The sequence below is a fragment of the Cynoglossus semilaevis genome, chromosome 16 (genome assembly GCF_000523025.1).
Source record: "Cynoglossus semilaevis isolate Cse_v1.0 chromosome 16, Cse_v1.0, whole genome shotgun sequence".
NCBI lineage: Eukaryota > Metazoa > Chordata > Actinopteri > Pleuronectiformes > Cynoglossidae > Cynoglossus > Cynoglossus semilaevis.
Window position 1 is genome coordinate 4,058,994 of NC_024322.1, and position 14,621 is coordinate 4,073,614.

The 14,621-nt window shown below is 39.3% G+C and overlaps 2 protein-coding genes across 6 annotated transcripts in view; one reads left to right on the forward strand and one right to left on the reverse strand.

Annotated features, from left to right (window-relative positions):
• phf11 (PHD finger protein 11) overlaps positions 1-14,621 on the forward strand; it is a 959,893-nt gene that overhangs the window by 446,582 nt on the left and 498,690 nt on the right. The gene's annotated exons all lie outside the window — the stretch shown is intronic.
• Positions 1-14,621, reverse strand: part of cntnap5a (contactin associated protein family member 5a) — a 111,289-nt gene that overhangs the window by 44,698 nt on the left and 51,970 nt on the right. For both annotated transcript variants that reach the window (XM_008328141.3, XM_025064038.1), the window contains 4 exons: positions 12,481-12,751; positions 7,495-7,638; positions 5,685-5,844; positions 1,072-1,178 (listed from right to left, as the gene is read on the reverse strand). In XM_008328141.3, the coding sequence (XP_008326363.1) occupies positions 1,072-1,178; positions 5,685-5,844; positions 7,495-7,638; positions 12,481-12,751 (682 nt within the window). The remainder of the gene's footprint in view (positions 1-1,071; positions 1,179-5,684; positions 5,845-7,494; positions 7,639-12,480; positions 12,752-14,621) is intronic.

Sequence of the window (14,621 nt, forward strand, 5' to 3'; positions counted from 1 at the left end):
CACATTTAGATTTAGACTTCAACATAGTACACCGCACGATGCTACTGAAGGCCTTTTCAAAGTGGTTTGAGGATACAGGCTCAGGACAAAGAGCAAAGACAAAGCCACTGAATTCACTTTGCACTTTTATATTTTACCATATAATCCCATGCTGGCGGAGCTCCCAGAGGAGATTCCACCTATTCTCATGCCTGTGCTACTGTAAAGGTAGGTCTAAATATATAACGAACAGCCCGGTGGCATAATTTAGTGTGAAATCCTCCTTGACTTTGTGGAAAAAGGTTGTATTAGTGAGGCTCCTTAGGTAGTTGATTGGCCATGGGAGCTAATAAAAAAAACAGACATTTTTCAGACGCATTTGATTTTTGCAAAAAAAAAAAAAAATCAGCTCCACTCGTTCTAAAGTGATGTCCAAACTCTGTCACCCTTTACCAAAAGCAGGGACTGTCAATTACGCAGAGCCTCCAAATGCCCAGGCTTCAGATACTGAAGTCTGAGCTGTGCCTCTGAAAATGTGTTTTTGGGTGAAGCTGATGACAGTTGAGTAAGGGGGAGGAGGGGGCCTATTTTTAATTCAGCAGATGCTCTTTCTGTCATGTTCCCTCTGACGTGCACCAAAAAAGAAAAAAAAATATTGCATGCATTTGCCTGCATATAAACAAGTCATCAGTATTCTGGGGCAAAGGGATTTCACACATACTGTTTTAACATCGGTTTCTCTGCAGCCAGTATCCAGGAGGGGGGGGGGTGTCACATTTGAAACCTGTGATGAAAAATCCCCAACATGTACAGTCTCTTTAAACTCACACTGGTCCAAAGAGAAGAGAATAAAAAAGAAAATAGGAACAACAGGGGCGATTTCAGGGTCATTTCAGGTTGTCGAAGTTTGAAGAAGGACAAGTTGTTGCCCCCGACTCCTGCAATGCGGGAAGGGATGTGTGCGCAGAGTCAAATGACACAGATCAGTAGACCTGAAATGAACGAGGGGGCGCAGGGGGCAGGTAGGGAGCGTCTGCTAATTGGAAGTTTGGGAGAAGGACACGGTGCCGAAATGAAGATGAGAAGACTCACAGTTGTGACATGTCGCTCCTGAGTATCCTGTTCCTGAACAGTCACAGGTGAAGGAGGTCCAGGTCTGAGAGCAGCGGCCGCCATGTTCACACAGGTTCGGGAGACACCTGAAAAAAAAAAAAAAAGATATACATATATGTGTGTACTGTATATCAGTTGGAGTATTCAGGATTGTATAAATAAATATATATAAATATACCATATTTTCCGGACTATAAGCTGCTACTTTTTTCCCACTCTTTGAACCATGTGACTTATACAAAGACGCGGCTTTTCTATGGATTTATCTTCAGCCGCCAGGGGGCGTTCTAGCAGCTTCGGTGTTCAGTGGTTTCAGTGCTCAGGAGGAAGATGAATAAAATCATCAATTACTTTTCTGTTTTGTTCGATCAGCACTTTTACTGCCGTGTTACAGGCACTGTTCGGAAACAATCTGTTCAGATATATAAATAAACATTTATGGTACGAAATCTTTCTGTGTTCCTGTGTATCCGACAAATATCTCATTTCTCAAACTGGATATCGGCCTGATTTTTTTTTTTAAACTTAGTGGGTGCGGCTTATATTCAGGTGCGCTCTATAGTCCGGAAAATACGGTATTGGATATAAAAAAAAAATCGGAAAATCAGCAAATTCATCTCACACCTACTGTAACATGACTACAACCACCTTTGGAACTTAAAAGAATCTTTGATAATTCTTAGACATCAATGATTTATTAGGGAATGAATGTTTACTGCTTTGTTCTTTTATTTGTCCTGTTATAAACCAACGGCGAATAAAGAATGATTTGCTGTGAACTCACGTTCTACAAGGCCACCTTTAAAAAAAAAAAAATCCTTTAACAACTCTGCAGCATCTCATGCTGCGCCCTTGTCTCAATATGACAGAGCCCACACAACGCGTTGTTTGTCAAAAAAATAAAAAATAACAGCATAACTGTCACCTTCAGACTACAATGGCCATCAATGGGAATTCACCAGCATCGGCTCAACGCGCTGGGGAAAAAACATTATTTATTAATTTATGTTTTTTTAGCCACACTTTTCTGATTAATAGTCCCTTCCTGGAGCCTCCTCCAGTTTCACATAATTGCCAGCCTTTGGAGCGTGCATCTATAATTTCATACACTTTCATCTCTCACCTATTAACTGCAGCGGAGCGGGGCCCAGCCGCAACACAGATAAGGTTGCACCCACTGCTTTAATTACCATCAAGCTATTTTTCTTCCTTGTATTCATGAGTGCCCTTACAGGTCATGAAATTACAGTAGCGAGCACCTAAGTACACGTCGGCCGCAAATTAAGCCGCGAGATTTAATTACACGAAAGGGTAAAAAATAGATAAATGAATAAATTAAAAGAAATAACATCGAAAAAAGTTAATTTTCTTTCATGTAACGCGGTTGTTAATGCAGATGATGTGAGAAAAGGGAGAGGAAACAGGAGTTGGCCTCACATGACACGATCCGGCCTTGCGACATACGATAACAGGAAAACAAGAGACGATGAAAAACAACAGGAAATGAACAGGGTGCTGTTGATACTTTCAGCGTGTAGTAAAAAAAAAAAAAAGTCGTAGTTAAAAAAAAGATGAATAATTTAGTTCATTTGGGACGGTTTAGTCAAAGAAGCTGACGGCAAAAATAGAACTGGAAGTGTATCATTTATATATTTACTTCCACCCTAAACAACCATTTGATGCTTGATATGACAGATGTGTCGAACCAAATGATTATACTATGGTCAAAAATTCAAAACTAAAAATCAAAACCAGTCAAATGATATAAAATCATATATATGTGAGCACTAAGTGATTCAAATTGATTAATTTAAATTGACCTCTCATGTGTAAAATACATTAAATATCCCTTTCAATTACATGTCATTAATCAAGTTTGCTTCAGGAAAATGATTTATAGCATGTTGATGTGTGAATACATGCAGCGCACTCTTATAATTAGTTGTGTTGCCAGCAACCATGACGACACGTAGCACAAAAATAGCTGGCAAATGGAACATGGCAGGAAAAAAAACAAACTCATTCCATAAAAAAGTATGTTAATAAATATATACTTGCCTGCTTTATATATATATATTATTAGTGTTTATTCTGACGTTAAAGCAAAGGCTGTGAATCTCTCCGTGTCCTACATTAAACTCTGTAGAGACAATTATTGATTTTAGCTCGAAGAAACACCGGGAGCTGTCGGTTTAATGCGCATTCATTTAGTAAAATTATGTCGATGAGGCTCAAATCAATATCAACACACAGTTAAATTTGGCCGTCAACCCACTCCGTGATCTAAAACGCCTTAGTGTTATTTGTCTGTAAAATTTGGCCGTCAACCCACTCCGTGATATAAAACGCCTTAGTGAACCTGGTCTCTAACTGTATTCTTACGTATGCACACGTTTGTTTTTAACCAGAGGAAAAAAAAACTGAATGTCAAATTTGTCGTAAAAAGGAAATTATCTCTGTCTTATTAACAGTTGGTGAATGAGGCCTTTCATTTTTTTTTTAATCTTGATAAAAAGCTAAACGACAGACAGCTATTAACAGACAAACAGCCCTGATGAACCATCTGTGCTCTGTCTGCCCGTCATTAAACAACCGACAACCAAAGACGGCGGCTCGCTGGTGTGTACAGTAGAGAAAGCTACATGTGAAGAAGAAGAGAATGGGCACAGCGCACTGAAGAATACAGTGAGAAAAAATAACAAGCGTTCAACAGTTACAGTGATTAATGAATGCTCCGTCGGCAACCTTAAAAAAAATAGGAAAATAGAAATGTTTTGCTAGAACAGCATTCATAAAAAGCTACAGATACATTAATTCACTTTAAACCATTATTGTTTGAACATCTTTGGAGCTCAAAAGCTGCTTAATGACATCAGTCCTCAACACTGGTCTGAGGTTGTCATTAAATTTTATCATCATCTCTGTCGGGCAGACTGCACTGACTGCAGAATAACTAAAAATACATTAGCTAATCTCGCTAATACCTCTAAACCTCACTGATAGTAGAAGGTACTCTAAGCACGGCTCAATCCCAGATGCCCCCTTGGTCTCTGATTAAAGAAGGCCGTTAAGTTGGGCTTAGCAAAGCCTACACCCAGCGGACCGACTTGACACCAAAGTCAGCCGTCAAACTCAATCAATGTGAACCATGTCACAACCAGGAGTTCAGAAGAGAAGGGAGGTGACTCACTTCATCACGATACTTTGACAGAACCTTTTTTCCAGAGATCATTTGATGAGTAATTGTAATTGTAATTGTATTGGTATAAAGGCATCTGTGCCTGCTCAAAACGTAATTACACTCCTTTAGAAACCCTAAAAAAAACCTACTCACAGGAAGGAATACAGAAGCAAAGACCGTTTTACTCTCTTAAACCACAGTCCAGCAGACAGCCAACCTGAATATTTTACCAAAGCCATTTAACAAGAGTATGTTTAGCATTTAGCAACTTAGAATACACCAATTATGTTGCCTGCTAACCTCCATGCCTCAAGCTACTACTACTACTACTACTATGCACTAAAGTGTGTTGACATCCAAACATTCTATAAAACGTCACTTATCCAAGCTTGCTGACTATTAATGCCTCTGTGCCTGCACACGCTGCTGATTTACTTAAACCAAGTTTAGTCAGCAGCATTAGGAGAGTAGAGCTGGGCAGGAATTGCATTTTGACCATAATATGACATAGCAAAATATGCTACGAGGCTAATGTGAATTTTTACCAGTGACAGTGAACCAGTGACTGTTTAGTGAACTCATTTTGACATGCTACTTTTAGTGTCACTCTTTTCCAAACCACCTTACCGACATCTATATTAAGCACAAAAAGGTACATACTGTATATATATATATAAAAAAAAAACCCAAAAAAAAAACACCTGAGTCAGTAAAAAGTCATGCACTTCACTGCTGGAGAATTAAAAAAAGGAACCTGTCTCATTCAGTGGTTCTGTCATTTCCCACAGTGCACCTCTTACCACTGACTCCACAGTCTGGCAGTGCTGTTGTGTTTGCATATCCTCCGACAGAAAACAATCTGGCCTTGGAAAAAGGTGGTTTGAAAAGTGACAGAGATGGTGATTTTCCTCGGGGCGAACACAAGGTGGAAAAAAAAAAGTCAGCCTGCACGTTTGTGTCGTGCGTTTTAAATGTTCTCCGAGCTTCACAACGACATCCGCAGAGCTCCTAAGGTCTGACGAATCCTGGTCACGGGCCCACAGCTGTGCAGGGTAATGAGGGATAGAGCGCCACACAGGACAGTGGGGAAGCAGCTTGTTAGCATAGCCCTCTGCCTGGGAAGGTGTTAGCAAGATTCTGTTGCAATTTAATTGGATGATCCTGTCAGTGTGTTTGTCTCTGTAGGACAAGATGTCAGTGACTTCCAGGGCTGCGCTGTACACAACACGCTGCCATCCACCAATTAACAATGTGAGCATGAGTTACTCTGCTGCCAACTCTTATTTATTATTATTATTATTATTATTCTTTGTGTGAAACAACTGTGTCTGTCGTGTATCAAACATTGTGCAGGAGGTGACAATTTCCTTTTAAAACTGTGAATAAGAAAAAAAATATTTAGCGCTGTTACCTGTCTCTTATGTTGCAGGTGTCAAACTGAATCTCATTGTAATTCCCCAGCGCTCCCTGCTGCACGTGGCTGAGATTCACAGGCTGACCGTTGATGAAGACGAGCCGCATGCAGCCCTGGAAGGTCGCGGTTCGAACCTGGCAGTCAAAGGTTGGACAGCCTGGAAGAAAACGACACATGGAATTATTATTATTATTATTATTATTATTATTATTATTATTATTATTATTATTATTATTATTATTATTAATATTATTCAGCCAGTTAAGCACATAAACATCATGCGTAAGAAGCCAAAATATTTGGGATTCTATTATTAAAAGCATTTATTTTTTTGTTTTTGGGTTGACATTTCAGGTATTTATATTTACAGGGGAACTTTTTTTGAAGCCCAAATTTTCATAAACCTATAATTGAGACCTGAAACTTTATCTTACCGACCTCTGACCTCACTATAGTACAGTTACAGGCTGTGATTTATTTCTGATTCTTGGGGACTGTAATTTAGGGGTCACAGACATGAACTTGTTGACAGTCCCTTAAACTGAGAACTGTTACACATATTCCCTTTCAAATAAGTCAACAGAGAAAATCTTGCTATATTTTTTATAAGCCTGTGATAAGACAACATAGTACTGAAGTACTTTGTAAGAAAAAAAGAAAATCTGTCAGTCTAAATATGTGGTCGGCCTGCGTGACTTTTTCAGACCGTACGTCAAATATCAAATATCAGATTATGACATCTCTCCTCTGACTGCTGTCAATATTCTCAACCACTGCTGGTTTGTTTGTATTCCTGTGGTGAAAGATCATATAATAAAAATGCCGACTGAAGACATTTCAGTCTGCAACAAAAACGTCCTACTTTTACATTTTAAATCCTACAGTTTGTTGGTTTTCCCAGGAACCTTAGGTTTACAATATATAAATAAAAGCTGCTCATCATTCTTACACCACAAAAGCTGGGTTTTAAATATTTTTTTTATTTTTATATTTTATTTTCAAATCTCTTTAAGTGTTGCTGTCAATCTATTTCAATCAACTACTCATTCTGATGCGGCAAACTTCATGTCTGTCCTACTTTAGGACCCCAAAGCACTAATCAAAGTTTTATAAAAAAAGTTCTTCAACCAGTTACCAGATTAAAGTTGCAAGGCAAAGGAACACAATGTTGTCCAAGCGAATGCAGTGGACCCCCGAGATACCAGTCTGTCTCGAATCACTCGTATCTAGATTGAATTTTCCCCTTTAAAAAATAACTAAAAACCAGTTAATTTGTTCCATTAATTTGCCCCCCAGAAATAGACTATTAATTAATGAAATTAAAATGTCCCCCATCTAAACATCAAAAACATAGATATATATTGATAATATAAGATAATACTAATAATGAAAATGAATTTTGTAAACTAACCAAGTGAGGGACAGTGAGTGTTAGGGTCACTGAGATAGGACAAGGATTGTAGAAATATTTTTATTTAATTTTATTAAACACTAAAGCTCGCGGCTTCCCCACGCTGTACGACTGAATGGATGCCAGTTCTGGGTTGAGCACTCGTACCTAAATATTTAAATACAAAACTAACTTTTTGACTAGATGGAGCGTTTGAGTGACCTAAGATAAATGACATGTAAAAGTCATGCGTGTTTGGCGGGCCGGATTACAAAGCTGAACGGGCCGCATCCGGCCCCCGGGCCTAAGTTTGCCCATGCCTGATCTCGGGCTCCACTGCACATGTGTTTCATTGACATTTCTCCTGCATCAGCTACAATAATAAAGTCAGTATCTCACACACTGGATTCCACTCACCTCCAAAGTAAAAGTTGCTTCTTGCCTCCACCTGTTCCCAGAGGTCAGTGGTGGAGCACAGCTCGCCGTCCACCGTCAGAGTGATCTGTAGGTTCCTGCTCTCCAGGTTCACCGAGTGCCACAGTCCGTCACTGACTCTGAGGCCTGCAGAGGAACAATTCACATCTGCTTCAGTCAATGGCTTTTAGAGAGTGGGGTTGTTTTTAGTCATGGACCCCGAGGCTGTGAAGAATCTCTGCATCGGTTCCTGATTCATCCCAGTGTGACAGACTCATTGTGGTTGGGAGTTTTCACAGCAGCCGCCAGTGTTTCCTGATATAACTGCGGGAGACAAGGAGTGCAACAGCCATGGGAGGAAGCAGACATTTGACGATGAATTTCCCCTCTGTTTGCATTTAATTACAGATAAACTTCTGGTAGCGTTTTTTTTTCTTTCTCTTCTTTTCTTTTAATTCTTGACAACTCTGCCATCAAATCCCTCTATTTCCTCCCCCAGCAAAGTTGCTTCCTGCATTCAGAGTTTGTTTTTGTCACACACACGCAGCTCCAACAAACCCCCTCCAGCTTCCGGCTTCATTACTAATTCTTGCTCCATATTTTATCTTTAACATTAAGCTCGGGTGTAAAAGAGGCCGTGTGACTCCGACGCCACGTCTATGTTGTTTATTAATTAGTGTTAACATGTTGTGCTCTGCAGGTGAAACTCCACCTCTGCAGGTCTCGTTAATACAGTTGCTCGACAGCGTAGTGTCAGAGGAGTTTTAATGTTTGAACAAAAGAAAGTTAACAAATACCGTTATTTCATATTTGTTCACCTCAGACTGCAGGGCACAGCCTGTTTACTATGAAAAGAAATGTATTTTTTACATATTGTAATTAAATCACAGAGTTCAGAGGTTGATGGTAACACTGGCACTGCAGACAGAAAAAGGTGGAATAACCCTGACTGGAGTAGCAGCAGCATTTTTTTTTCCTTCCTTATAATAGAAAGCAAGTGTTAAACTTAAGGCTCGGGGGCCAAATGTGGTCCGGCAAGTCATTTTGTATGGCCCACAAGAGCTTAAAAAGCATTTAATAAAGCCCATGCTGCAGAGTCTTTTAACCTGAGAAATTAAATGTTGTTATTACACAGCAATGAACAATATTTTTAACTTAAAAAACTTCCCTAATTTAAATTACAGTAACAAAGCTACTGAGTAATGACAGGATGTAAATCCTTTACAATGACCCTCACCAACTCCAAACTGTGGTTCATACAATAAAAGCTAACGTGAAAACATGAAGGCCAATTTAGTAAAAAAAATGATTTGTTCCCTTGTGCACTTTGGCTCTGCTCCACTGACAGTTTTCTGTTATTTTCAACAGATGTGTTCTCTTTTATCTAATTCCTTTCCTTTAAATCTCTTCCTGACAAAAGCCCAAGTTATCTTGACTTAATTTGAAAAAAAAAAAAGCCCTTGCTTTTGTGCTGCAAAACCTCTTTATATCACGAAAAAAAAGAAAAACCCTAATATTTTGCGGAAAATCAAGGACGAAAACAAGGACGTCTCTTCTTCACATTGCTGAACCTCAGTGGAGCAACAACAGACTGAAATCACCGTGCCACGCCCCTTTTTGGTGTTTCATTCTGTCCCCGGGATGCATTCGCGTAAAGAAGCCTGCAGTGATGCACTATGGGAGGGATTTTAGACTGAAATCAGACGTTTGTCACCTCTGGGGAGGAGCTGAAGGAAAAGTTGAGATTTCCCACACAGTCCACTGCTGCCTGTCGCTGACAGCAGAACCTTTTATCCCCGAAGACCGTGTAAGTGCCCTGGGCATTTTACTCTTCACACCGTTGACTATTTGGCGGAATAAACAGTGTAGCCGCAAGGGACTGCTGCTGAGCATCAGTGGGAGTTCCCCTCACCCGTCCTCCCCCCAATTCCAACTCATATATATATATATATCATGATCTCCTTTCTTCCCAGCTGCTCACTGAGCTTCAGGTGTCACTGCACTATCTTGGAACTCAAGAGTTCCCTATCATATCAGTGATCAGGCAGAGTGTCACCGAACCCCTTGTGAGGAACTGAACTTTTTTTTTTTTTTTTCTCATTTTCTTTTGCTTCTTCATCTATATTAACAGACAACGTTCAGCTCCGACTGATGCCTCGCGGAAATAACACGTGTAATAGCGTCTGCCATTCCTGCAACATGAAACTGCAGAGGAGAATTTGCTCGGAGTCAGTAAATGCAGCGTAAGCTTAAAGGCAAACAAAAGCTCATTTTGGATGTTGATGGGGTTTTTTTTTTTTTTTTTTCTGCATCGTGTGCAGCTCCAGGATAAAGGAAGCAAAGAAAAATGATGTTTAGCTCGTGTGAAAATGTCGTTTGAGATAACATCTGGATTCAGAGGAGAAACAGATCGATATTCTTTATGCACCAATGCTTTGGTGCATTTGGTCTTTGTTATATTTTGTTCATCTGATGCTGTTATTTACTTGATTTAAAACTGCAGACCTCCATTTTCTAGAAAGCTGCTAAGCTACTCTATACTACTTTAATATCACCCTGTCAATACGCCATATTCTTGAGTTAAAAGAAAGACTTTCCCACTATTTCATCCCCGTTTGTAAACCGCTCACTCCCCTGCACCAGGTCCACTGTGTTTTTTTCCTAATAAAACACAGGGCGTGTTTCTGTCTATTTTTCTGCCTTCACTGAGCCCCGGTATGTTATTTCATCCACTTCACTGTTTGGGAAAGAACACCTCGACGTACCTGAGAAATACAAAGTAGGAAATCAAAACAAAACTAAAAAGTCATCTTCCTGGTAGCTGAAATTGATGGTTTAAACTCTGGGCTTTTGTGGAGTGAGCAGTTTACAAAGTAACTTAAACTTGAATTGCTCTTGGAAAATGGAGAAAACAATGGCGATGTGTTCATGTTGGTACCTGGGTTACACGGGGTCCAGAACCACCCTTTGATCCCACCTGCTTTTTAATTACTATTTAAATTGATATTAAAAAGAAATCCACACTACGTGCTGTAAAGACGTAGCAGCGGTGCGGCCGGTTTTCTCGGCTCTGATCTCCCTGTTAATGGTTCGCCACAGCCTTTGTGGAGGGGATTTTTTTTTGTATTTCACACCACTCTCTCACACTGGTGTCATTTTAACACCTGGTGGAAACCAGGGAATTGAACCTCCCCAGTGTTAAGGCTGTGTGCAGAGGACAAGTCCGTGTTTTACACAGATATTTTAAGGCAGAATCCCAGGGATATATTCTGGGCAGGTTTAAAATGTAAATCATCTTCGTGGTGGGCTTTGGAATTAGCCCGAGATGCTAACTGAGAGTCTGCTGAATAATGATTTTGGTCCAGACACTGGAAAAAATTTCCACTAAAAGTGGAGTCAACTTCAAGACTTGTCATAAAGATTAAATATATTTTTGCAAAATAAATTCTCATTATCATTAGTTTTCAAAGTACTGCTAATACATACATTATGTACACATATATACATATATCTACATATATATGCATATATATACACATACAAATACTGTATACAAACATATATAATAGATATAAACACAGTCACATACACATAAATATACAAATATATATGTGTATGACGACAAAACAGAATAACAAACCAGTGGGCTCAACTGACCACCCTCCTGTTCTCCATCTTTGTTTCCCCAAAATTTGGCTTGAACCCTTCAGTCAAAGTAATTTGTTTCACCTCCTGTGATCAATTTTACAAAAAGGTTCTGAACACTGATATTTGGAGACACCGAGAACAAAAGTGATTAAAGATTCAAAGTCGATAGAAGCGCCCATTAACATTTCACATGCTCATATACCAAATAAAGGCGAGTGACATTGACTTGAAATGACCGCGATGATAAAATGTCAGAGTGAGAGTCAGTCAGTCTGCTGCTCTGGGTGTGTTTATGTCCCATGTTTCCCCTCAAGTAGTATGGTAAAAAATGCACATGTACACTTGGGGTACCTGGGGGTGAAGTTCAGGTCAAGGGCTACAGAATTAATCCATACTTATACTCGCTCACAGGTTGTTTATTTTTGAATACATAAATGCATTTTTGAATGAGGCCAGTGAATCCCTTTGCAGTGAAAACCACTGGAAGCATTTGTAGCATTTTCTCACTGCAGAAAAGCGAATCATTTTGTTCCAGTTGTTGTTTTCCACATATTGTCGCACTTTTTTGACAATTTGTTACTAGTAATTTTCTTTTGTCAGTCGTGACATTTAGCATCCTGACATTTAACTGTTGATTGGTTGTATAATTAGGGAACACTAAATTAAGAAACCATGTACATTATCCCTAACCTGTGTCAGTTCATGTCACAACAATGTGAGGAATTATTATTATCAAAAGTTAATTATTTTGGTTTAAATTATTTTCACATCTATGGAAAAGTTTTAGTTTTAAAGAAAGAGGATTATGAGACAAATTTTGATTAGTTTGACTGTAACTTACTAAATTAAATTAAATTAATAGTGTTTTGATTAGTTTGACTGTAACTTACTACATTAAATTAAATTAATAGTTTACTGATTATTAAAAAAACAATTACAAATCAAATGACCTGTCCTCATAATTTGGAAATTAATATTGTGTATTGGCATTCTGCAATTTCCCAGCATATGATCAATAAAGTATCTGTCTATAACATCACAAAAATATTTTTCTCAACAATTTTTTTAAAATTTTTTTTAATCATTTTTGGGAGAAAAAGGGAATTTTGTAAAAGTGTGAGTCTGTAATTATATTTTTTCACATCAATAATATTTAATTATTCCTTTAAACTGTGTATTTCAAAGTAATAATATAATGCTAAATATATTTGCATCCTGTTTGTAAAAAATATCACAAATTATATCATATTTTAGGTTGATCTGAAATATTTTTTAAAACAATTCTTTTGTTTGTCTGCATAAATACGTGTTCGTGTGTGTGTGTGTGTGACATGTACCCACCAGTGGCCACCTCCGACTTCTGTTGTCCGGTGCCATGAAGGGTCAGGCGCAGTTGGCCGCCACTGATCCTCAGCTCCAGTCTCTGGGGCTCTGGGTTCAGTGGCACGGACATGAGCAGCCCATCTGGGTTCCACGTCCTAAACTGGAAGCGCACAGAGAAGCCCTCGGTGGCAGATGCTGCAGCTGATGGAAGCGACAGGAAGCTGCTGCTGGAGCTCAAGAAGGTGCACGCCACCAGCTGGGGCTGCGAGCACGAGAAGGTCACGTTGCCCTGGAAGGAGCCAAGGACACAGATTTGCAAATGCTAAAAAAAAGAGCCAGGCATCGCGTGTTATTATCTGTGATAAGTCTGGAAATAAATGTCAAGTTCATCTGCACAAAAATGGAGCCAGATGGTGAGGGACGCCTGATCCAGCTGAAGGTTCCCCAAATGACAGCTAACCAGTGGAAAACAATCATTGGTCAACAGTTTAAAACAATAATTATCAGCACTGAGCGCCCTGATATTTTTAGGTGTAGTTATTAAACTAGAATGATCACAGATCATAAAAACAACACTTTATGACATTAAAGCCAGACGATACCGGCTTTTTCTGAATGTACAATGGTGATTAAAGGAATAGTTACACACACTTGTATTTTAGCGACAGTTCAACGAGAATAAAATCTATAATCAACTTCTCTTAAGGTGGGGAACTCACGTCACCAGCCTCTCTTTGTTAGACAATACATTTTCATTTCTTTTTTTTTTTGTCATTAACCTGATTGTTATAATTGGTGGAGATGAAAGTAAATAATATTTTTTTCTACTGTAAAATGACCATTTGCAAATATGAGATTTTTATATATTTGACTAATTATCTGTCCACAAAGCCTATGTATACATACACACACATACAGTCTCTCTCTCTCTCTCTCTCTCTCTCTCTCTCTCTATATATATATATATATATATATACTCAATCAATACCTCAGATTACCAACAGTGTTCAGACAGACAAAAGTGCTCAAAAGTGATTGGCAGTGCAGCGACTTTGCCAAATACAGGTGCAATGAAAATAGAAGGTTGTTTTTTTTCTTCTGGATTTTCGCCCCCAGACCAACAGTTTAAAAAAACACTTCAGTGTAAGTTTTGAACGCTGCAGTGTGTGTCAGGAACATTCAGTCTGGTCATGGGTATGGAGGTCAGAGTCCCATCATTCCTGATGCCTGCCGGGCAGCGCAGAGCAATCACAGCTCTTTGACTCTCAATGTGATTCCTCCATCAACCTGAGGGAGATTGTCCCATTGAAATTCCATTACAGCTTCCATCTTGACGGCCTCGCTCTCGCTCGTCACCTCTGTGCTTCTGTTGTCAGTAAAGAGGGATTTTAACACAGCAATCAGACGTTAAATGGAGGCCGGGGTCTCAGATGAGATGGGCTGGTGTGTGTGTGTCTCACTCTGGGCTGACCGCTGTGATCAGTGCGGGGAGGTGAAGGTTTCTAAATTAATCCACTTACACACCCGGACTACATGATTAAGATATACAATGGGAACGGGTGTAATGATTGTTTCCAGGTGGTAGACTCTGTCTGTCTCCTCGGCAGCAACACTTTAAACCTGAACTAAGACGCACTGGATTGAGATTACGTTGGCAACCCAACATGAATGTGTCAAAAACAAATATTTAATAGAGTTCATGCATCTCGTAGAAGTGTCTTATGGAAGGAGGCTTCTATTCCACTGGCACTCAAGACAAGGTCAAAAGTAGGCCAAGAAGTATCTCAGGATTAATAAATGATGAGAAAAATATAGCAAGGGTTAGCTGGCCAGAGTTTATCCCAGAGTGAACATTTTTCCAAATGAAAAGGACACTGGCCCCTCCCCCTCACACATTATTTATTCAGTCATAACTAAATACACAAATATGGATTCCAGTTTGTTGAACAGGATTCATTATTAGAGATTCACTGATTCATCTAATGGACTTCGGTATTGGACGATATTCGCCTCGCTAACTGCTATAGGGATTCAGAAACCGATAATTCACCGATAGTGAATTAAAAATATATAAAACGGTCACAAATATTGTAGCTTGTCATGGGAACCTCATGACTGACAGGCTTCTCAGCCAATTAATATCAACATCTTCACTGGCA